The following is a 23,606-nucleotide window of genomic DNA, read 5'->3' as shown; positions in this document are numbered from 1 at the left end:
ATTTTGTCGATCATCATTGTGTAACCGTGCATGTATTGAAGTAAGAACTGAGTCTCCTTTTTGTGTTGAAATTGATGAAACGTACCAGATGCATAAATAAAACTGCCTACGTATGCAGTATTAATAATCATATCGCTCATTTTAAATTTCAGTTCCCCAAAAGAGAACCCCGCACCTCATGTGCAAGAGTCATACAAGTTTTTTTTCAACATTCAAACACGATGAGGGCTACTTGATTTTCTTTATCCAACTAGAATTATCCCCCTTACGTTATATCATATATAGTTAAGGATACTCGCCACAGCTTTAAGCTATTGGTAACAACAACTGAATGCGTCATGAATGAGCTATCAAAAGCCATGCCTTCAGTTTTACCGAAGACTGTGTTGTCATGAATACCAAACATCTTGCAATGCTTTCATATTACAGCCTAAGATCAGCTATGACATGATCGACAGCAATAGGGCATGAACCGGTTACATACAAGCACATAGGTACAAGAAGTAATTTATCTCCGGTTGGCCCCCCTTCCTTTGAGAAATACATTTTCATCAGCCACGCGTGTACATCAGCCTCCTCTAAAGGTGCACAGATGACGTGTATAGCAACTACTGTTTATTAGCCTTATTCTCGTGTTAATTATAAAGATATACACTTAGGCATGTTTGCGTCTGATAGTAAAGAAGATGGATAAATGGATAGTTAGGCAATCGCATTACTGATGCATAAATGAGGATGTTGCAGTTATATCTTCTGCAGGAGACGTTCAACACTGAAGATAAGCGTGGCTTGTAGGTAACAGTCTTCATATGCTGGCAAAAATAGGGGGTTTTTTGAAGAAGAAAAAATGATACCATAAGCATTAGTGCTTTTTTTTGATTTTCATAAAGCACTGTAAGGTATTCGTTAGCATATCACTATTAATTATCAAGCAAGTTTAAAAAGCGTATTGCTAGGTCGAGGGACGAATCAACAATCCTAAAAAGCTGTAATATATGCATAAACAGCACGTAGTGCATTGTTGTTACTGAAGTCTGTTGTTCCTTTCAGTTCTTTTTTATGCTTGCAGTAGAGCGTCTTGGTTATCAAGGGCTGAAAGCTGCCCCTACTTTCCGCTGTTATCTCCGAGCTCAGATGGATCTTTAGCATAAATTTCGTCAGCATAGTCGGTAAAGAATTTCACAAGCTGTTTTGATTGAAGTAAAGTAACAATTAGCTTTTAAACAAAGACTATAGGTATGCTCGCTCCTCGTTATTCACACATTGATATCTACGTGATATCTTAAAGCGACAAGGGCATATTAACAGTTATTGAGCTCATTCAAGCCATGCAAAAGAAGTAAATTTATGCAAAGTGCTATGTGCAGATCATATGAGTAATCTGACATTCAACGCTTAAATGAGCCGATTTTCATGGTATTTTGTATTTAGCAATACACAAAAAAGAACATACTTTTCCGTTACGTCAAGTAGAAAAATAAGGTTATGAACTAGCAGAAATGATACAAGGCCAGAGTATATATATATATATATATATATATATACATATATTAGTGTAGTTTAACAAGTTATGCTGCGTTAAAATATACCCACAATAGACAACGGTCTTTTTTTTTTTGCCAATACCAGAACTTGTTGCTTCTATTTTATTAATGTTAGCTTATTCATATTGTAGTGATGGAGTGTTATTTATAGTAATCATCACGGAGGAAATTTTCTGCTTCTTCTCATTTTAAATTTGCATTAACTCATTTTACCATACATAATGTCATGTAGTCTCATATTGGCTGAATATGAAATTAAACTCTTGTTTTCTGCAAGAGAAGCTACTTCTTCGGTAACTCCTTACTCCTTCCCCCTATATTTTTTGCATAAAGTAGATTTTGTAACTGTGTACTGACACATATAATAAAGTATCTCACAAAGGAAGGGAAGCCTTCTTGGAGGATGTTTCTACAGCTGCATAAATTTAATAAAGTTAAAGAAACGCTCATATCTTTACCCAATAATAGCCACCATTCACACGCTATCACAGAATATTAAACAAATAGTAACCCTTGTAGCTTCAGGACTGGCTATAAATGAGAGGCGTATTATTTGATGTTTCTTTTATTTTCATAGTTTAAGAAATATCTATAATGCCCAAGAAACACAATACTAACAAAGACGTGAACCAAAATGTCGACAAGAATCGTCCCAAGTCTAAAACCGAAAAGAAAGAAGAACAAAAGAAGCGTAAACAAAAGGTAAAATCAAACCACCTTAATCTTTACAAGGACTTTATTGAACCTTTGGCTTTATATTAGAAAAATGAAAGGGCAGAAATGGCCAAGAAAGGCTTTTCTTAAAGTTGGACCTATTTATGTTTTTGAACAAGTTACTTGTTGTCAATTTACTTTTCTATTACTCAATAAATGCAACGAATATTTTTCAACAGCTACATCTTGTTGGGATAAATGCTGCTTTAACTTCTTTTATGCATAAGTTATACTGTAAATTTTACAAACATGCCAAGTTAGTTTCTGAAAATAGTGCGCTCATTACGCAGTGTAGAATCAATGAACGCCCAAATTCTCAAATGAAAATTCTTTTCCGCTTATTACAACTCACGCGTAAAAATGATGCGTTCTTTTTGAAAGCACCAAATAATACCTGTTTAAAGAGTATGCTAGTGAAAACAAGTAGTATGTATTGAAACCTATATCATACGTTTTGCCTAAAATATTTTTTATTTTTAGTTCGTCAGTAAAATGACAAACCTTGTTGACTATACGCGTTATATTGGATTCCTCTCTGGCCTTGTTTCTTAATAAGAGTATATCTATGTTTTCTATAACTATTGATCAACATCTAGGCACAGGTGTGTTATATATACTTAAAAAGAAAAAGTAAAGGTCGCGACACGATGAAAATAGGAAGATTATCTTTCTATAAAGTAGATGCAAGTATTAAACAATGCTTGAAAAAGCACAACTGCAATTCATTATAGAAGTACAACAAAGAAAAAGGGAGATATATAAAAACCAAGACTATACGAGCCTATGTAAGATTTCAACTTACGATTAGAGGACGTGGTCAAAAGTATCATCATACTCAGACCCATTTTCACTGTCTGTTAGAAGAGCTTTTAATGTGATCATTAACATGTAAGCTTGGGCTTTTTATTATTATTACATGATCCCAGATATATTTGCTTACTATTGAAATTAAATCTAATAGACAAGAATTAGAGTATACAATTAAATTAGCAAGATAGATCATTAGTTTCACAAAGGGTTCTAGTCTCACACGTGGCACAAAGAATAATTATAAGTGTCTGTAGTATGTAATATCTTACGTTTTTTTTTATTATTATTATTTTCTTTATGTCAGAACATAAGTCTTGTATAAACATTGAGGAGAATGAAAAAAGCTCTCGTAGCGGATCGTCCATATCAACTCCAATAGTATCCAGAATACCCAACCTTCAATTCTTTCCATCCAAAAGCACAGTATTAGCAAAATCTTCACCTCTTTCGTTGGTGGATAAAGATCTCTCAAAGACCACAGACTCTCATTTAGCCAAAACGCGGAAAATAACACCAGAGTTAGGTATACTTAGAGCAAGATCTTTGTCGATAGGAAGTACAATATCTGCAAGCCATGATCATAGCCGGAAAAGTAGTATTGCCGAAAAAGGCGAAGGAACAAAAGATGCTGTAGTTACAGAAGAATACGAATTCTTCAAAAGACAAGGGGACGCACAAATATCAATAAAAGATATTAAGCAACAAGGACTCAAGGCACTTTTACGTTCCAGTGTGCCACTAGGATATTTCCTTTATTATCTCATGACCGAGTATTGCAGTGAAAATTTGGTATTTGTACTTATTGTCCTTTTATTCTGCGTTGTTCTCATTGTATTCTATGAACTTGTGGGAATAGTTCTTTTATTTAGCAGTTGACAATTATCAACGATACGAGTTCTCAAATCAAGCAGAACGAAGGCGAATGGCTAATAAAATTGCAAAGACATACCTAGAAAGCACGTCAGAAGTAGAAGCAAATTTGGAGGATCGAATACACAAGACTGTGAAAAAAGCACTAGAGCAGCAACAGAAAATACCTAGTGCATCTTCTGGAAATGAGTTTGATGCTGCGAAAAGGCATGTTTTTACATTACTCAACAGCAGTTATCACCGATTCAGGATAAGTCCAATTTGGTCTATTATGGAATCCAAATGCAGTAAGGTTCATTCAATTATCAATATAAGCACCTAATAGTTTGTTTAGGTGAACTTGATTCATATAGCGTAGAACGTTCCCAAACTCTCGTTGTCAGCTTGTTATTATCTTATATCAAACGTAATCAAGGCGGATACTACGAAGCAATATTGAAGCTGGTTCATTCGTTTTGTGTCGTGTATCTTCCCACTGGTTATCGATTATACAACAAATCATATCAGTGTCTGGAACATACTAGCAAGGCTTCAAAGAAAAATGCCGAGTCTGATAAAAAACACAACAGGTTTACTAGTAAGCTTGACTTACTGGGCAAAAAGTTGTCCATAAAATAAATGTATCTGGCCTAATCATTATCAGTTAAAGTAACCGATACTTAATTTCTAAGGTACATTTCAATGATCTCCCTTCCGTCCCTAATTTTGAAAAGCATTTTTACCTTTTTTTTTTTTTTTATTATGTGCTATTTTTCTTTGTTGCCTATGGCTACATACAAGCGTATACCTTTTGTACTGAGCACATTTGTATTTTATCTGATAAAGATGCTTTAATGAGCCATCAGAAAAAGAAAGTTGACAACACTTTTATTGCCAAGCTTGCTGCCCATGAGCTTGATTATACATGATCAAGCGCTTTACGTTTATATCCTTTACATTCATCTCTTATGTAAGCTTAAAGGAACACGCAGTGTAGCTGCAAAAGCTGACCTTTGTTTCCATAAAAGGAATTTGCTCGTCATACATGCACGAGACATCAAGGTCGCCATAAAAAAGCATTAAAGGCGTGCTCTTTTTTTTTTCCCTTTTTCTTCAAGAAAATCCAAACATCTCATAATGAATAATACATATCATTATTATCCACCATTCCAAAGCCAAGTGTTTATCAACCCATTTGATCCCAGCTACTGCAGTGGAGATCAGCCATATTATGATCAGTCCAATCCCAATCTTTCAACTATGCACAGATCAAGGTGCAATAGACGTAGCAACTACAATCACTATTATGAATACGATGAGTTGTGCCCTGATAACGAGTATTATTATGATTACCCTCCAAATAATTGGTCAATACACGACACATCTTACTACAGCCATGGTCCTGGATACAGACAGCTACGAAGAGCTAGATCATCGTTACCTGACATTCAAGCGGAAAGGCACGGACCATATCATGTGAATCCATCTATGCCTAATACAGATATCCATGCTTGGATGCCTTCCCATAGCAGTCATGGCGCACCCATGATGGACCCCATGACTCAACAGTTATTTCTAGGCACTCTTCCCTGTACAACTTCTTGGCCGCTAATTCCACCCAATCCATTTGATATTTCACCTCTTGTCTTACCTCCTTTTTTTCCCATAATTCAATCTTATTCTTCAACAATGGGCCAGGCTTCTACCCTCTCAAGTCCAAATATGGCGTCATTTCAGCCACCAGGAGCTCTTATCAGTCCAGATGTATCTAGTAATGCTATCAGCAGCGAAACCATGGCCTCCAATGCATCATCAGCAGAAGCACAGTCGTCAGTAGAAACTGTCAAAGAAGATGATGGTATTACTAATAAGAGCGCTTCCGAATCTGAGAGTAGTACAACAGCCCATAATCAACTAGGAGACCCTCTGGTATCACAATCTAGAACAAGATCACAGGAACGAAGACGGAGCTCGATAATGGAAAGCATTCTGTCATCCTTATTCTTGGCTCATCCGACAAAGATACAGCACCCTAAAATAGAAAATACTTCTTCTTTTATATCTCTTGACGATGCATTACTGCAGGCATTTAAAGAGAGACAAGAAACCTATCCTGTCCCATTAGGACAACAGAGGAGTGCTTCAGCGGATGCAGGTAAAAGTAAGCCAATCTCGCAATTGCAGCTAGACCTATCAAGAAAGACTTCTCAGCAGCTTTCACGCAAGGCGTATGAGTTGCAAAAACGGAAGTATGTGTGGTGCTATAAACCTACTAAGGACGAATCGGAAACATCAGACACAGAAAAAGATATCTTTTGGACTGCCTTTGATGTCAAAAACCAAAAAATTCTCGATAACAAGTATGCCGCAGAAAACTACAAGAGGACCATTAAATCACAGCAAAAAAATGATAAAGGCAATGATGCCAAGGATTTAGTGGAACGTATTAAAGATTTGCCTCCTGATGCCTTTGTTGTTCTTAATGCTCAATCAAAGATTACGGGACCCATGGTTGTGGCTCCGTATGATGGGATTGCTTGGTACACAGATAATTCCAATAATAACCTAGTTCATAGATTACTTCAAGTAGCCACGATCGCTTTGAATGAAAATAACAAGTTTGTAATATCGAATGATTTGATGTCATCTGATGTAAGTGATAAGAAATCGGCAAGCAATAGTGGACTGCGACGATCAAAATCTCTCAATGTGTTTACATCAAAGTTAATCAGTGCTATTGCTGGTTACTAAGCATTTGTAAATAAAAACACATTTTTATCATCGATATGAGCCTTTGTTAGCAAATGAGATATATTTATTGCTCAAACCGTATCCACTCAATGTCATTCGTATTGTTCAGCCAATTATCTAATGATTCAACATCTAGTGGCACATCCCAAAAGAGATTACTTGGATCATTTCTAAACATGTTGTTGGATGTATGGATGTCGTTCATAAGCTGTTGTTGGTTTATAGTCATATCATAATTATCCAAGCCAGGCGTAATAGTGTTTTGTAAAAACGCATTCAGTGATGCAGTATCCATCGCTGTATTAAAGCCAAATTGTGATAAACTGAATGCCTCTTCACTTTTGTTATGCAGTATATCGTTAGAGTGATCTAATTTCAAATATTAGTTATTCAAGGGCTGTATAAAGTAACAGAGACCATACTTGGATTCATTGCAGTGATAAAAGGTGAGAGCGTTGGAAACAAAAGCGGCCCTGTATTCATAGGCGCCGCGCCAGAGTGTTCTATACTACCTTGCTGCTGCTGGGTGTTGTCTGCTTGTGATGCATATCCCATATTGGCATTAAGCTTGGGATATTCACTCTTGCTCTTTTCATATTCTTCTAAATGATTTATTAACACGGTGTAAAACCTGTTTGTATGATGCGCTCCAAACGACATTGGTTCTATCATTTGCGATAGAGCCATGCCTTGTTTCAGCTCTTCCTTTGCCGTTACTGAAATTTCAGGGTTCGGATTCTTTGCATTAATAATTAGGATCAGGCCAAAATGTCGAAGAGAATAAGTGACGGCAGCGTACGGACACATTAGAAACTCTTTAATGCCCATTCCTTTTGCTATGCGCATACCGCCTTTAGCCGCATTCGTACAAATCTGTTGTGATGTAGTGGATGATTTAGAGGCTGTCTTTTTAAGAAAGGGTTGATGAAGTAAAATGAGTGTACTAAAATAAAGTAACAATATGGAAGCTATAGGTAAAATGTGAATACATTACAATATATACGATGATGATAGAGAATTACCAACAGCTGGTGCAAAGTATCCCTTTTGGTGATTGAAGTCTGGTATTTTACTATTTCTTACAGTCCTTGAAAACGAATATCGCCACTCTGTGAGCTCATGGTCTAGAGTGGCTACTATATTATCGCTTCCATGTTCGTAGCTATATTGTCGCGCTCTAGGTGAATGTAGACTCAAGAGGATCCGGCTGTTAATTTGTGATAACTTTACAAGTGACAAAAAGAGTTCGTATATTGGCGCTCGCTTTCCTACAGAAACTGTAATTTTAAAAGGCGTGCTTAGTGAAGGAAAGCGAGGAAAAGGCTGCTTGCTTAGTATTTTGTCTTTGTCTATCTCGTATGCATCCATTACTTCTTCCCAATCTGCTGTAACATCTGGATACCCTACAGTAATATCCTGACCCCAAATCAGCTATACACTGTATATTATTTGATACAATCATGTACCTCATCTCTAAGATTAACACCTCTGCCAAGCATGGCTGTTTGGAACACATCTGTGATGTAAAGTGTCCACCACACTCTTTTTCTAGTCTCCTTTTCTCGGTCGGGAATATCCCAATGATCACAGCTTTTGTGGAGGCCTAAAAGATGAGCCTATGTATGCATCATGTTAGTGTGTTTAAAGAATGTATACTCTAGATATTACAAGGCGAATAGCCTATGCACAAGCAAGTTAACATCAATGTCTATATCCACCTAGATATACTTACAAAGCCCCCCATTTGCCATGAATCAGATGACTTGATGTTGCGATCTGGACGGGTATTTAATATGAGCAGAATTGTTTGAATTTTTGAAAGCGTTGGTGTTGTCGACCAGTTCAGTAGCAGATGTTCTGCTCGATCAAAAAAGCTGTTTGACCATCCAATAGACACATCCAACATCACATCCGAAGGCAGCTCTCTTTGTCCTTCATAACCTGTTCTTTGGTGTTCTACAAATCGAGCGGCTGCACCAAACATGGCATTCAGCAGATCACCAGAAGGGAACGCATCCATTCTACCACGATATTGATCAATAAATTCAGTCTTATCAACGACTGGTAGGATGGGATGTACGTTTGCAAAGTATCTATCGTATTGCCGTAAGAAACTTTGGGCTAATTGTGGGTTACTTTTTTACTTTACATCTTTAACAGTCGAGCCGCTGTGTGCTTGTCAAGGCCCGTTACGGCATAAATGTATTGATGTATGTCTTCGCCTTGGGCATCCATTCCTTTTGGCCATCGAATTTCTGGAATGAGGCGACTGTATTGCTGCACGTTTGCTTCCTTTCTATCAGCAACCAGTACTGTATCCTCTCCAAACCTTTTTATAGTGTATCCTTCCCATTTCATTTCACGTGACAAGTCAAGCCTATTCCCAAGGAACTGGAAGGTGGAAAGATCGCCTAAGTATTGAATAGTATCATACTTAACACCCGGAAGCCATTGCTTGGGATTCAATATGCCGTACTCCTCAAATAGGTTTGATAATGTTGTTTTATTGCTAGTAGTAGTAGTCGTAGTAGTAATAGGGATGGAAGTGGTTGATCGATCGCTTTCTTCTACTCGCGGTTTTCGACGGACAATGCTCTTGTTCTTCTCGAGTTCATATATTATATCTGGAGACTTTCTTGTTTCCGATGCTTTGGCCTCTTGGATTAACCTTTCCATGCGGCCGATGCGTTTTTCCAAATCCTTTGCATATCTATCACAGTCAAACTTTCATCAGTTTTCTCCTCTCCTTTGGTTTGTTTCTGCTTTGTCCTACCCTTTTTGGGGCCCTCTTTTCTTATTACTTTAAAAATCTATTAGCAACGGTCTTTTTCTTAAGTAAAGCTCAGCTGAATTGTTGATTACTATTACATTTTAGTGAATTCACACTTTTCATTGTTTGCAATGCAATTAAAACATTCTGTTGTTTCTTCGCTAAGCACACATTTGGCTTTTCTCTTTTTGCAAAAGTCACTTTAAAAGAAAAAATGATCAGACGAAGTGGACCGGTTAAGAGATTCATGAAGTGAATTTACCAGGCGGCTGTCACTCTAATCCTTTGTTTATTTGATTCTTCACTGATTGTACTTTTGTTCATTGATAAAGAAAAAGAAAAAGTGAATTTAAAAGGCAGTCAATCATAAACGAGACCAGATCCAACCAGAAAACCAGGATTGATTTACCTTTGAAGGGTCTACTAGTCTTGGAACATTCACATCTACTTCTTCTGCAGCATGTACTGGTCCAACATTGGCTGGACATGATTCTGAATTGCTGCTTGGGTCATCCAACTCAATAACAACAATAGTAATGTCATCACGATAGCTTCTTGATGGCTTTCTTGTCAATCGCTTGGATAACTCAAGTTGTTCATCCTCAACAGGCTCTTTTACCCGTAAATTTTTATAGACAGCATCGTAGAGCAATGCCTCTCGGATAAGATATGTTGCAGGATTAGGTTCTCCATTAGACTTCCATGTACTCATAATCTCTGCTGCCTTCTGGTCTCCTCGACTACTGCGGACGTCATCCCAAGAGAGCTCGTCCCATAAGCCGTCAGTGCCAAGGATGATAAATTTATCTCCCTTTTGTAACTGGTGTCGAGAAGTCAAAGGCTTTGATTCCAAGTAAGGCGGTGTGCGATAATGAGCTACGATGCGATGGTGATACCGAGCAAAGGTTTTATAGCTATCGTATGGAATGTAGGGAAGTACTTTCATTTGGTACTCTACTGGTACCTTGTACATAATGTCGCCAAATGCTGTTGATTGTGAGCATTAAAGAAATATGATAATGGTTTGCCTACTTACATCCACCAACAGCAATCAGCCCAAAGATACGGTTTCTCATGATTAAGACGTCTGATTCTTCAGGAGGATGCTGCTTCATCATGTGTGCTCTCCATGATGGATTAGCCGGCGACTCTTCTTCAACCAAACGTCTTCCTTTCCAATTGCCTTGTTCATCCTGGCTGACAACTATTGTTGTCTATCAGCAATATGAAAAGTAATGGGCCCTTTTTGCTACTTACTTACTACACGCGAGTCGCCCGTGTTTGCTGAATAGACGATACCATCTTTGACATATACCGTCAATGCACATGATCCATTAATCGCTTCATCAATAATGGCTTGAGTTGCCTTCTGGTCTGGCTGACGAGCAATAGCAGCACGGATATCTTTTTCGGTGGTTCTTTTTAAGTTTTTAGGGAAAATGTCATAAAATCGCTGCTGTATATCTTGATCGAGGTCAGAGAAAGCCTTTGAGATAGCTTCCTCCTTTTCTTGCTCCGAGAGTGGTGTATTTGGATCCTTATTCAGTTCTCGTGCGATATAGATGGGTAACTGTTTTTTTATCAACCTTGAGCAGTGAGGGCCAATATGACCTAATTTAACATTAAACCCTGTGTTTGAAAATATGACGTATATTTACCATCGTATACACCAGCAATCAAGCCTCGTTGAAAAGTGTTGATGCTGTAATTGTCTTCAACAGGATCATTTGAGGGCAGCTGATTTGTATAAACAGCCTTGACACGGTCAATCTCGAGTTTACTAACAAACTGCCCTGATCTTATTCGGTTGTCAATCTCCTCTCTTGACAACAACTGAAATGGCCGCCAATCGTAGTGTTTAGGTTCAGCTTTCGTTTGAATGGGCTCTGAAGCTTGTTTGTTTGTTTTAGTAAGAAAGTAGTAACCTCCAGAACCAGCAGCGCCAAGCCCGGCTGCTGCTGTCAGTGCTACACGTAGAGGAATGGGCATTACAGTTTTTTAAGCTAAAGTGAGACGTTTCAAAAAAATAAGTTCGACACTTTATAAAATAAATGAGACGTGAATGAAAAAAATAAAAATATAAAAATAGACAATTCTATTTTTTGTAGACGAAACGAATTATTGTTCAAAGACTTATCTGTATCATAGATTAATATAGCGGTAACTTCAATGGATTGGTTATTTTCTTGGTTGGTCTACTACTAGCTGATGAGGTCGCCTTTCTTTTGAAGCCAGTAGAAGGAGGTGCGTTGAGTTTGCAAAAGCGCTCTGGTCTTTTTCCGTTTTTACGCAGCCCAAAAAGGATGTGCCTGAAATTTAAAGTGGCCACTATATCTCGGTTCCAAAGGTGATGACGAGAAATTGTACCAGTCATGGCCTCCAAACATTGTTAGTTTTTGCACCTAAGTAATAAACATAAGAGTTGGGTTTATAAACACAGAAGCGAATCACCTTAAAAGGCCATGACATGTTACAGTTGGTTGCTTTTCTCTCTGGAAAAGCCTTGAATTTTGAACTTTTCAAGTTCATCGCTCAGACATGAAGGACACAAGCTAGATATTTTACACTCATCAAGAAGGCATACCTTGGATCCTTGTTTAGCTAGTATCCTTCTCATTCCAACGCCTCTAATGGGCTCGTGAAACTTGACATTTCCGTCAGACCAGTTGCCAATTATCAGGGTACCATTATCACCGAGCTTTGTTATCGGATTCCTAGCCAGTTGTTTATCTGCTTGTTGTCCATTTATAAAGCTGGAAAGCTTCATTTTTTGAAACGGCAACAAGTTTGTTTCTACAGCAGAAATATATTCATTTGCGTAATACTTACTCAAGACTGGTGTTACTGTTGCTCTTTCCTGAAGGTACTTGGCAAACTTGTCTCCATTAACTGTTGAAGATTTGTACTTTGACAATGATACTTCGGCAGCTCTGACATCATCAAGCTTCAAGCTCTCCTCGAACTTCTTAAATTTTCTTGACTTTGTTTCAATTGCTCTTTGATTGCTTGTGTATCTGTATGTCTTCTTGCTTTCTATGATGCTTTCTTCATGCATGCAATATAGCATGTCGCGCCGACCGGGATCTATCAACACACACTTGCCGGCGCCAGCCAATAGCTCTTCTTTTTCCAACTTTTCTACATATTTGAAATCTTCTTCATCCACTGCTTTCGTTCTTCTACCAGCACCACTACCGCCTTTCTTCGTATCATCATTTTGTTTCAACACAGACACACCAATACCCTCAGTGAATAGCATGCCCCTAAGCTTCGTTGTTTTTCTTTCATTCTGTGGCTTCATTGCCTTTGCTGCGACATTGAGAACAGGAGCCCGTACTATTTCTTTGCCCAAATGGCTGGTAACAGGGTTTTTCAAAATTTGCGTGTTTAAGATAACCAGTAGTGGAGCTTTTAACTGTTATAATCTTTAAAGGTGGTTTCATGAAGAAAAAGAAAAAGATAAGTTGACAACTCTACATAGTCGTCAAATTATACTTAAATACGTACGGCATAGAATGCTAAATAGTACAAATGCCCAGCTGATTAATTACAAAAAAGATGATGAGTTGAGATAACTTGTAGATTTTCAAAGACAAAAGACAGGGATAAACAAGTATTTGTGAATTTAGATATTTGAAAGACAATGAAAAGGAAGGCTCTGCTTATACTTTTGGTGTCTACTTACTGCTTATATACCACTTTATATTCCTTATTAATTGGGCGTAGGCTCTACTTTTACCTTTTATGGAAATTATGATCTTCATTCTATAATAACAGTCTACAAGTTTTTGGCATGTGTCTACAAAAAATAGAATTGTCTATTTTTTTTTCATTCACTTGTCTCAAATTTTTTTTAGCGGACGCCTCATTTATTTTATAGTGTCTAGCTTATTTTTTTGAATCGTCTCATTTTAGCTTAAGAATGGGCAATATGAAAAGAAATAATACTTCAAATTTAGACGATGTTAGTTTTCTTCTACACGAATCAAAATTTAAATTCAGACGCTTTGCTTGCCTGTTTTGTACAAGATGAATAGGAAATTAACTTTAGACAAGTCAGCAGTGATATTAAAGGCTCAATTAGTATAAACACAATATTTTACTGACAAGATCCAATTGAGCACAAAAATAAAGTAAATAAATGTCATTCTGAATTAATTCAATCCGTTAGAAAGTTAATGATAGGGATCAAGGGTAAAAATGTAAAAAAGCATTAATCAATGGAAAATGTTGTTAAGTCTGGCAGATGAATATTGACAACAGAAGTATATATTTGCGCCCCCTTTTTCAACAGCACAATTCGCAATCTTTTTTCCTTAAACTAATATGTTTAAACAAGAAGAAGAAGAAGAAAAAAACGCAAGAAGAAAAAAAAATATAAGCATCCTCCTAAAGTAAACCAAAAGTAAGTGCTTCGCATAGCATGGAAAATAATCATTATTATTCACTGTTTATTATAGAAAGGGCTTGGTAGAGTTAAAGACGCGTAGAGCCGATGCCACTGGATTGCTTTACCAGCAGTTAAAGAGAAGACAGAAATATGGTGAACTGTTGCTTGCAACGATGGATAAATTTAGTACGTCCAAGGTAATAGATACAGTTACCATTTATGTCATACACTTACATTTTTTGTAAATATAGGTATGCCATTCATGTCGAGATATGGCTCTTATTACAGCTATGATCCACCTCCACAGTGTTCTCACTTGCAAAAGTTGCGGAATAATGTGGCAGCGTGATCTAAATGCTTACAAAAACATTTTTAAAATCTTCACATTATTACTGAATGCAGTCGCCCTTCAATTTTCTTGCGAAGCCAATAATGTAGAAGCCCTTCTTCTTTTTTTCATATTGCCATATCGAACATGGTCTCTCTTTCACAAAATATTTAGATATCTATAGATAAGATGTCCAGAGATCACTGTTGTTTAGAACTAACATCGTCTGAATTTGAAGTATGTGCACTGGAAGGATTAAAGTCACATGAGTAGCCGTTGTCCTATTGAACTATTATGTGCCTTTTACCTTTCCCACTGTCAAATGTTATCAATCCATAATGGATAGTGATTACTCCATAGTAAGCGTTTAAATAATGTAACATTCTTATTTACCTTACTCACTTTTTACTGCAGCATTCCTTTTCTTATTGATGAATACGAATATTTATCTTAATAACTGAATAATTGCGATTCTCCATATAAGTTTTATTCTTCAAGTGAATATTCCTTGCTGCATTACTATCTATTAAGAAAAGGTTGTATCAAATTTATTTCCGAAAATGATGGTAAAGAGCTTTTTTGACAAACAAACCAAAAGATACGTTGTGATGAATTTGGAAGGTTAATGTCGATGAGGTACTCATAGAAACATCATGTGACACACTATGAAGCATTCTTTGAACGCACAATAAAATTGATTGTTGAATGCAGTTCCACTTTGAGTTGCACATTTCTTCCAAAAAAAAAAGAGCAGCTCATAGTATCCAGGATTACTTTCACCTCTCTATGTAATTTACTGAAACTATCGGAAGAAGCTGACTATGTTATGTTGAAAGATCCTTTTGGTATTGTTGCTTTGAATGGTTCGACTATTGCGGACCATTTTTGTTGAGCTCTGCAATAAGGTTTCAAAGATGGATAGGGTTGTGTTGGATCGTTTTGTAACACCTGGCAAGCTTCAAGAAGACAACCGCAAGTATATTCTTGTAAACAACGAAATACTTGCCTTTAGTCCAAACTGAAAGCTAACGTTTAAGGGTGTGCTTAAAGTACGCAATAAGTCAAGAACTGTTATTGTTAGAACGCCATATGCAGCCATATGCAAGACAGAAATGGGACTAAGCCCAAGCAAAGTGTTTCATGCTTTTTTTTTTCCTTTCGAACGCCATTTGAGCTCATGCACGCCGATCATTCTCTTTTCTTGGACAAAAGGACAATAAACACAAGAAGCATTATTTTCATAAACTGAATGTCCTTGTCAGTCAGTGATAAACGAACACTCAGGAAATAAGAGAATGCAGAGTAAACAAAGAGTAATGCAAGCGGAAATAAACAAATAACTTTGTTTTATGAATATGAATAAAAACAAAGCAGCTTTGATTGTTCTTTTTCACAATGTTCAAATGCTATTGCAGTAGTATTTTCATGCATAAATATTAGAATTCATACACTCTTTCTAATGACAGAGCAGTGTTAAAGTTTGTATTTTCCAACGAATGATTATGGCTGGTTTTATCATTTAGGTTTACTGATCCCGAAATACTTGGCCACAAGTTACTATAAAAAGCTTTAAGCGGCAAATTCTACAAAGCTTGTAAAAGTCTCTTGACCGTTGCACTGCAGCTTTACCCAAAAATAATAAAACCTTTCAATCTAGCCTGAGGTGGCTCAAACCTTATCGCTTCTAAAGAAGGTAAAATACGGTCAAATGAAAGGCACACTGAAGAACAACACCTTTCTCTTTTACCTTACTTTTTACTTCTAAACTACTTTGACCATAAAAGGCTTGATATAATCCTGCAGGGTATAAAGTTAGGTTAGGATATCGTACAAGCATCCATGCAGATCAACCAGTGTGAAACAGCTTTACTATGTTTACTTGAGTATAGACGAAGAATATTGTCAAACGAAATAATATCAACCTTTAACATAAAGGAGCAAGAAGTGTATGATAACTCCAAGAATACGCATTACCATGGCAATGTGTAACCAACGGCGAATACGGGCCTAGCTCTATTATTGTGTCACAAAGCGACGAGTAAAATTTCTCTAGGACGCATGAATCTTTGAATTGACCGCATTGGCCATAAGCGCCTTTTTGTTCTTATGAGTTACACTAGACTACCCGTTGATTGTTTGTGTAGCATTAGGAAACGTAAATTGGTAACTTCATTGGCACCTAGATACTGTTTAAATATAGACAAGAACAAAGAAAAGAGTTGATGTGCAATAGAATAATAAAGAAAAGTGGAGTTGTAATTAGTTTACTGCTTTCTTATAAATATATTCTATTGACGTCATATGTACCCAAGGTAACTATTGACAGCCCAATATTAGGCAGAAGGTATTACGTAAATCTGACACCATACAAGTATGGATTGGGTCCTTGAGTGTTGGATAAAATACACTATAGCTTTTTATCCTTTCCCCCTCTTCACTTACTCACTAAATTAAATGTGACTTTGGGTCGTACTTAATTTTAATGCCCGACTTCTCTCATATTCTTTCTTGTTCGAGCTTAAATTGGGTGTGTTTGTATATGTGCGCATATGTGTGTGTGTATGTGTACACGGTTCGGATGAAATGCGTTTTATAAACTAATTTTTTTTTATTTTTTCTCTTTCTTTCTTTTTTTATATACTTATCGCACCACTTGAAAATATAATAATAATAGCAATATGAAATCGATGTGAGTCTTCATTTCCCCTTTCTCTTTATTCATTCTTTCTTTTTCTCTTTCTCTTTTTTATATCAATTAAAAATTATATCAAATATTTACAAGAAGGAGAAGAAAGAGAATAAAGAGAAAGGAATATTTGTTCAACGATACACAATTTTGACACCCTTTTTTTTTTTCTTTTTCATATAGCAAAAAGCATCTAGATTTAAAGAAAGTAACGAAAAGTAACAATAATGCAAGATCAGAAATTTTTACCATTTCTTTACACAAAAAGAAATCAATTGAAAAAAAAAGAATTCAGCTCGTCAATGACACCCAATCTATTGCTAAGCAGCTCGTTCACTCTTTATCAACTGCAGCTAAACGTCTAGATGTTCATTCAAGACAAGATACATCTATTGTGTCCAATCCTGATTGGCTAATTAACAAGAAGCCTCGACTGCAAAATCTTGAATTGCTTAAACAATACTTGACTTTTATTTCACATGAAGCAAAAACACAAGCTGATAAAGAAAATCAATCTATTCAAATCGCCTTAGACGAACCTGTGGATAATCCCACAGACCCCGCTCATCATGCTGCTCGTTTGGGTGCCTCTGCCATTGAAAAGATGGTTCACAATGACATGTTGAATAAACAATTGAATGACAATAATAATAGTACAGGTATTAAAAGAACAAACGGGGTGACTCCTTTCATTGCTAAACTAACCGCTTCACAGATGCTCTTCCAAATTTGGTAAACCGTCCTATTGACCGTCGTCGTCCTGGTAGACCACCTAAGCCCAAAGTCTTTTTTGATGAACAAATTATTCCTACGACATCAAGACGTAAGCAGAACCGCCAAAAGAAAGAAGACATCATTCAGTGTATCTGTGATACGCCTACTGATGAATTTGGTGCTATGGTTCAATGTGATGACTGTCTGTCCTGGCTACATGTTGACTGCTTAGATTTAACTAAACAAGACCTTGAGCAGTCCTATCGCTGCCCTCCTTGCTGTGTATCACTTGGAAGCAACAATCAATTACCAAAGTCAATGGCCTGGCGTTATGAAGCTCAGATGAAGAGTCAGCGTTTAGCAGCTATTAATGAGATATCAGACGATGATGATGATGATGACATGGATGATGATACGGATGCCATGGAATGTGACGTTGTTGAGCAACCCCTTCACGTGGACAACCTTAAATTGCCTGAACCTATCCGTATTGATACCAACTATTGTAAAGATATTCGCTCAAGATCTACCACGCCTGAGGACTGGCCTGATGTTTCATCTGAATCGCATTACAGTATCAGCAGCGCCAATACAAGTGAAGTCAGTACACCCAGTGAACACACACTTTGTGATCCATTTGAATATCAGCAAATAATAAGTCAAGGCAACCTAATTATTGATATTGAAAATTTTGAACTTTTATCACGGCTGGCTTATCTTCAAAAGCTTAAAGATGATTTATTCTCTCCTAATGCAACAGATGTATTCTTGTGTGAAGACAAGTAAGTCTTTATTTAGAACCTTTTCTTCTTCTTTTACTAACAAAACAATAGTAATAGTAAACACTTTATATCTCAACCAGATATCTCTAGTCAATTCACTACTCATCACGAATCATTACCTTCTACTATCTGTTCTCAAGAACTTTCGGAATTCTCTTTTGATAATGGTCCCTTTTGGCAACCTTTAAATTAAAAAATAATAGCATATTTGTAAATACCTCGCAACATTCACCCTTACTCCTCCCCCCTTTTTTTTTATCAAAGAAAGCAACACTCACACAAGAAACGCCCCTGAAATCCCTACAAAAAAAGTTTGTATTATATCCTTGCTCGCTCTTTATGTTCATATTTCGCATTTTATTCCTTATAAAAAAATCTTTTTACATAATAAAAAACATGGATAAAATAATGCCCCCTCTTAAAGATGCAGGATCTATCCCTTTGGATATACTGGAATGAGAGTTTAAGTTTGCTGCATGCACACCCTAAACAAATACAGTCAGTACGGTAGTTTACTAAAATATTATTCATATAAAGTTGGCAGGGATAAAGTACAACTTTGAGATAAGTGACTTATGAAAACCCTCAATTTCGAATACAATGTTATCTCGCATTAATCAAGTAACTACGCCACTTTTAGTGAGGAGACATCAACATCGCTGCATTCATAGCCTTTATTTTTAAGCTCCTACCATATTTCTTTGAAAAGTGATTATTGCCATTGTTTGATAAATCAACAACTGAGTTCAAACTGAGACTGACAGTTGTTTGAGCATTGTTCAAGGTACTGTATGAGTTGGACTACAGTTTCTTTAATAATTCAAACTCGCAATTCAAAATATCCTCACGAGTGCCTTCGACTTGAGTGAGGATTCGAAAATCCACACGGCCACTAATTATTCTTGCATCCTTTTCTAATGATCTTCTCTTCGCAGCCATTGATGCTTTGACGACAGAATCATCCCCTTTTGAATGTCAGTTTCACGCATAATATGAGAAGATCAACAAAATAATAGCTTACCGCTTCAAATTTAAACGATCACCATTGAAAATCTATGACAAAATTAGACACCATACCTTCCCTACAAAATTCTGATCTGTAACAGTCTTAAACTTTTGAGCGTGTAGAACGCTGTTCTTTTGTTGAGAAGTCACAAACTACCATCATTAAATAAGCTACTTAACACAAACCTCGAAATAATATTCACCGCTTGTGAACGCGAATTCTGCTTGATACTTAAGACATAAAATCATACAAAAACAAATAAAGTTATTTTTTCACTATGACAACAAAGCCAGCCATATACCTCTTAGACAGTAGTGTGAATCTATATAGAATTAGTTGAAGTTGTGATTTTTTATAATCATTACTTAATATTACTACTCTTGTTAATTCTTTTTTTTTTTTTTTTTTTTTTTGATCGGTCATTGCCGTTTTGGAAGGCAGTTCTGTGTATTTATTGTTTCTACACACACACACACACAATCAGATGATATTCTTATTTGGTTACCAATTCTATTTATGTGCTAAATATTTATTGTACAAAGAAAAAACAAATGTATTAGATATATACTATGATAGATCTTTATATGACAGGTCTATACATGGTTATTACTACTCTTGAATAAATGCAAAGAGAAAAAAAAAAATCTAGTCAAAAATAATTTTCGTAGGCTTGGCTGGTGCTCCTGTTGTTTCTTTAAAGAAGGCACCATAAGCACTGTGTGTCTTCTTCTTAACGGTTGTACCAAACTTGAGCAATTCTTCAGGAACGTCCATGTTGGCTTGTTTCAATACATTAATCAGTTCACCAGAATGAGCTTTATCTTCAGGCGTAAAAAAGGTATAGGCTGTACCCTTCTTTCCACCACGGCCAGTACGACCGATACGGTGAATGTAAGCTTCAATAGTCAAAGGGAACGTCAAGTTGACGACGTACTCAACATCAGGAATATCTAAACCACGAGCAGCAACATCGGTAGCAATCATCAAGGGGTAAGATCCATCCTTAAACGAGTTCAGAGCCTGTGTACGCTGAACTTGGTTCTTGTCTCCATGGATACCAATGACCTTGTATCCATGGTATTCGAGTGATTTTTCAACACGCATGGCTTCCTTTTTGTACAAGGCAAAAATCAATACTCTGTTCTTTCGTGATTTGTGAATCTTTTTGAGCAAATCCAAAAGGTGGCGTTCCTTGTCTCTTGGGTTCTGAATCACTTGAACGATTTGTTGGACATTTTGTGAGGCAGCAAGATCAGTAGAACCGATCGTCACACGCATTGGATTGTTCAAAAAGTCGCTGGCAAGCTTGCGGATACTTTCTGGCCATGTAGCAGAGAACATGAGTGTTTGACGGCTCTTGGGTGAATGGCTCATGATGGATCGAATGTCATTTTCGAAACCGTCGTCGAGCATACGGTCAGCTTCGTCAAGGACCATAAATGATACTTCAGACAAGTCACATACACCTTCATTCATCAAGTCAATCAAACGTCCAGGTGTAGCAACAACAATGTCCACACCACGTTGGAAGGCTTGACGCTGAGGATATTTGTCAACACCACCATAAACACAGATACAGGTGACACCAACGGCCTTACCAGCAGCTTCGGCTTGCTCGGCACTCTGCATGGCCAATTCACGGGTAGGAGAAACGACAAGCATGGATGGCTTGCCTGTCTTCTTTCCTCTCTTCAATTTAGATGCAATATGAACCAACCCAGGAATGGTAAAGGCAAGAGTCTTTCCGGAGCCTGTTTCTGCAATACCGACAATATCTCTGCCAGAGAGGGTAATAGGCCAAGTAGCAGCTTGAATGGGTGTAGGATGGGCAAAGTTCTTGACCACTTGCATCATGTTATCAGGCAAATTGGCATATTTGAATTCCATAATAGGACGAAGATTTAGGTCTCCTTGGATATCAATGGTATGTTTCTTCAAGTATTCGTCAATTGTGCTCTGAGGAAGTGCTGACAATTCTTCGTTTTGTTTGTATTTGTATGAAGCAAGAATCTCTACATTCTTTTCAGTTTCATTGGCTTTTTTGACAGCTGTTTCGTTCTTTGGCTCCTCTTGCTTTACTTTCTTTTCCTTCTTTTCCTTCTTTTCCTTTTTCTCCTTCTTATCCTTCTTATCCTTTTTGCTCTTCTTCTTGTCCTTCAAGACCTCATCTTGTTCTCTCTTTCTTTTCTCAGCCTAATCAAGTGAACTGTATGAGTAATCTATCCTCTTTTTCTTTCTTATTTGTTCATTTACCTTTTCGATTATTGAAGGGGACATTTCTAGTTTAAAAAAGCAGTTTTTTTTTTTTTTTTTTTTTTTTTTGTAGGTTTAAAAGTCAAATAGAAAGGCACCGTGACTGCGTCACCTTCGCCACACAACCTTTCTGAGATTCAATCAGTCTCGTCTTCTACTTTTGCAATAAAAAATGCCAATAGATGCAGAAAAGAAACATCAACTAGAAGACATTTTGTCAGACAATGTCTCCATCATGGACACAGAAGATGCTGAACAAGACTCTGGTAGCTTTATCATAGAAGAAGAGGCAAAAGAAGGGTTTTGTGTGGAATGTAAAGACCAAGAGGTTGTTATAACTCTCAAAAAAGGGCATATATTCTAACTGTACAAACATACAGGCAGTTGTTCTTTGTACAAGCTGTAATGAAGCCTTTTGTGAAGTCTGTTATGGTAAATAAAAAGATCGCCCTTCTCTATTGCATTTGCATATTTTAACTTTTTTTTATAAAAGGTATGATTCATAGAACAGGAAAGAGAGCTACGCATAAAGCAAGAAAATACGCTACAAAAATGGAAACAAAAGAGGAAGAAAGCAAAGAGGAAAGAGAAAAATACACCGAAGAAAATGTAATAAAAAAGAGAAAGGGTACAATATGTATACTAAAATGGGATTAGGTTGACGTGAAGCCTCAGTCGTTGTCAACGGATATCAATATTGGAGAAATAATGGAGAATAGAGCAAAGTACATACCATTACGTTTACAAATGGAGGAGAGAAAGTATCTGCGTCTGTAAGTATATAGAAAAAGAAGCGCTTGACACTGTAATGATATATATACATGTGTAGGTTAGAGGCAGCTCTGAACGTAACAGAGTACACAGGTAATATTTAACTTTATAATAAACGACAAGGTCTCGACTAATGTCTTTTGGCTGGGTGTATAGACAAGATTGATGATGCTTCAAACATGGGAAAAGCGAAAAGAATAGTGAATCAAATCAAAGAATTATGCGCCATTTTGACAGGCATCGTTCTTGCTTGTGATTATAAGCGTGGTCAAGAGTTATTTGCGGATAGAAGCTTTGAAGAGAATGAAGAATTCTTTCAAACCATATTTGAGATTGGCCGTCGTCACAAGATCATGAACCCTGAAAAGATGAGATCTGCCTATGGCAAACTCATGTATCTATTGTCTGTAAGTGTAGTATTCTTGCTAAACATTATGTAATACTCACTTGATGCGCTATATAGGACTCGATGATCCCTGAAGTAAGAGAAATGCTAGGCTTTGATTGCGTTGTGCCAATTAAAACCGTTTATAACTTCTTGAAAGAAAGACATGGGTTGAAGGTGCTGCATGAGGATATCGTACTTTTGGCTACAAGAGAAATTATTCCTGAGGGTAAAACACGACCACAAATTCAAGCAGAGATCAGACGTAAAGAAAAGAGTATCGAAATCCTAAGTAGAAAGTATCAATCAAAATACCTCTCTGCCGATGAAATCAGACACTGTTTGTACAGTATTGGCGATAATAACGCCTATTTAAGAGCTAATCGGTAACTATTATTTTGCAACCTTGTTGGCACTTGTTTTGATATTGATTGATAATAGTGATCCTTGTGAAAAAATGATTCAATATCTCGAAAAGCTTTTTGATCCCAAAAATGATAGTAGCAACGAGTTTTCATTATCCATTGCTTCAGGAAACCAAGGCCATCGTCTGAGTCATGATCACGAAACACAGTACATCTATGTGAATCAAACATTGAAACTTTGGCGCGAAATTCTCAATGACATGTTCAAGCTTTGGACTCTGGCGGATCAAGATATACTGTCACCCTCCAACCCTTACCGTCTCTCTCAGACAGGTCAAGGTCTTCACAGGGTTCAGGCATGTCCTGCTATCTCAAGAGAAATGCATCGTATCCTTTTCAAGGCGCAAAAAAAGGCTGGTATTTGGATTGGCAGTAGCGTTATTCACTTGGGCGATAAAAATGTGCCAAATGCGCTCATGTTTATTGAC

At 36.9% G+C, this 23,606-nt stretch overlaps 11 protein-coding genes across 11 annotated transcripts; 5 read left to right on the top strand and 6 right to left on the bottom strand.

Moving 5' to 3' along the window:
• Positions 1–2,138: 2,138 nt before the first annotated feature.
• RHIMIDRAFT_236360 (uncharacterized protein) lies at positions 2,139–2,348 on the top strand (the record flags this gene model as incomplete). Its single annotated transcript, XM_023608535.1, has 2 exons — positions 2,139–2,246; positions 2,307–2,348. The coding sequence occupies 2 exons, from the start codon at positions 2,139–2,141 to the stop codon at positions 2,346–2,348; spliced, it is 150 nt and encodes a 49-aa protein (XP_023468092.1).
• Positions 2,349–3,007: 659 nt separating this feature from the next.
• RHIMIDRAFT_117837 (regulator of G protein signaling superfamily) lies at positions 3,008–4,806 on the top strand. Its single transcript, XM_023605354.1, has 4 exons — positions 3,008–3,146; positions 3,220–3,857; positions 3,925–4,225; positions 4,273–4,806. The coding sequence occupies exons 2-4, from the start codon at positions 3,366–3,368 to the stop codon at positions 4,554–4,556; spliced, it is 1,077 nt and encodes a 358-aa protein (XP_023468091.1). The 5' UTR covers positions 3,008–3,146; positions 3,220–3,365; the 3' UTR covers positions 4,557–4,806.
• A 248-nt stretch (positions 4,807–5,054) lies between these two features.
• RHIMIDRAFT_236358 (uncharacterized protein) lies at positions 5,055–6,668 on the top strand (the record flags this gene model as incomplete). Its single annotated transcript, XM_023608534.1, has 1 exon — positions 5,055–6,668. One exon carries the CDS (start codon positions 5,055–5,057, stop codon positions 6,666–6,668), a length of 1,614 nt encoding a protein of 537 aa, XP_023468090.1.
• Positions 6,669–6,700: 32 nt separating this feature from the next.
• Positions 6,701–7,650, bottom strand: RHIMIDRAFT_117814 (uncharacterized protein). The gene is made up of 2 exons (XM_023605352.1): positions 7,091–7,650; positions 6,701–7,037 (listed from the first exon to the last, which is right to left on the bottom strand). Exons 1-2 carry the CDS (start codon positions 7,512–7,514, stop codon positions 6,733–6,735), a joined length of 729 nt encoding a protein of 242 aa, XP_023468089.1. The 5' UTR covers positions 7,515–7,650; the 3' UTR covers positions 6,701–6,732.
• On the bottom strand, positions 7,113–8,803 carry RHIMIDRAFT_117826 (uncharacterized protein). The gene is made up of 5 exons (XM_023605353.1): positions 8,401–8,803; positions 8,337–8,348; positions 8,135–8,284; positions 7,695–8,084; positions 7,113–7,636 (listed from the first exon to the last, which is right to left on the bottom strand). Exons 1-5 carry the CDS (start codon positions 8,686–8,688, stop codon positions 7,505–7,507), a joined length of 972 nt encoding a protein of 323 aa, XP_023468088.1. The 5' UTR covers positions 8,689–8,803; the 3' UTR covers positions 7,113–7,504.
• Positions 8,477–9,432, bottom strand: RHIMIDRAFT_117758 (uncharacterized protein). The gene has a single exon (XM_023605351.1). It carries the CDS (start codon positions 9,342–9,344, stop codon positions 8,814–8,816), a length of 531 nt encoding a protein of 176 aa, XP_023468087.1. The 5' UTR covers positions 9,345–9,432; the 3' UTR covers positions 8,477–8,813.
• A 370-nt stretch (positions 9,433–9,802) lies between these two features.
• Positions 9,803–11,427, bottom strand: RHIMIDRAFT_250487 (protein serine/threonine phosphatase 2C; the record flags this gene model as incomplete). The annotated part of the gene is made up of 4 exons (XM_023610727.1): positions 9,803–10,425; positions 10,475–10,642; positions 10,696–11,067; positions 11,097–11,427. The coding sequence occupies 4 exons, from the start codon at positions 11,425–11,427 to the stop codon at positions 9,803–9,805; spliced, it is 1,494 nt and encodes a 497-aa protein (XP_023468086.1).
• Positions 11,428–11,587: 160 nt separating this feature from the next.
• On the bottom strand, positions 11,588–12,834 carry RHIMIDRAFT_291052 (uncharacterized protein; the record flags this gene model as incomplete). Its single annotated transcript, XM_023613779.1, has 3 exons — positions 12,023–12,834; positions 11,728–11,840; positions 11,588–11,660 (listed from the first exon to the last, which is right to left on the bottom strand). The coding sequence occupies exons 1-3, from the start codon at positions 12,737–12,739 to the stop codon at positions 11,588–11,590; spliced, it is 903 nt and encodes a 300-aa protein (XP_023468085.1). The 5' UTR covers positions 12,740–12,834.
• Positions 12,835–17,417: 4,583 nt separating this feature from the next.
• On the top strand, positions 17,418–18,613 carry RHIMIDRAFT_117692 (uncharacterized protein). The gene is made up of 2 exons (XM_023605350.1): positions 17,418–18,338; positions 18,390–18,613. Exons 1-2 carry the CDS (start codon positions 17,740–17,742, stop codon positions 18,529–18,531), a joined length of 741 nt encoding a protein of 246 aa, XP_023468084.1. The 5' UTR covers positions 17,418–17,739; the 3' UTR covers positions 18,532–18,613.
• A 1,235-nt stretch (positions 18,614–19,848) lies between these two features.
• RHIMIDRAFT_214086 (DEAD-domain-containing protein) lies at positions 19,849–21,647 on the bottom strand. The gene is made up of 2 exons (XM_023607262.1): positions 21,598–21,647; positions 19,849–21,537 (listed from the first exon to the last, which is right to left on the bottom strand). The coding sequence occupies exons 1-2, from the start codon at positions 21,619–21,621 to the stop codon at positions 19,990–19,992; spliced, it is 1,572 nt and encodes a 523-aa protein (XP_023468083.1). The 5' UTR covers positions 21,622–21,647; the 3' UTR covers positions 19,849–19,989.
• Positions 21,648–21,672: 25 nt separating this feature from the next.
• Positions 21,673–23,606, top strand: RHIMIDRAFT_278913 (uncharacterized protein; the record flags this gene model as incomplete). Its single annotated transcript, XM_023612800.1, has 8 exons — positions 21,673–21,925; positions 21,978–22,029; positions 22,091–22,206; positions 22,255–22,370; positions 22,427–22,461; positions 22,525–22,775; positions 22,832–23,139; positions 23,195–23,606. Coding segments are annotated over exons 1-8 (1,446 nt in total), but the record flags the coding sequence as incomplete, so codon positions are not given.

Source organism: Rhizopus microsporus (genome assembly GCF_002708625.1).
Source record: "Rhizopus microsporus ATCC 52813 unplaced genomic scaffold scaffold_5, whole genome shotgun sequence".
NCBI lineage: Eukaryota > Fungi > Mucoromycota > Mucoromycetes > Mucorales > Rhizopodaceae > Rhizopus > Rhizopus microsporus.
Note: the sequence above shows the minus strand (reverse complement) of the source record. Positions and strands in the feature narration are given on the sequence as shown.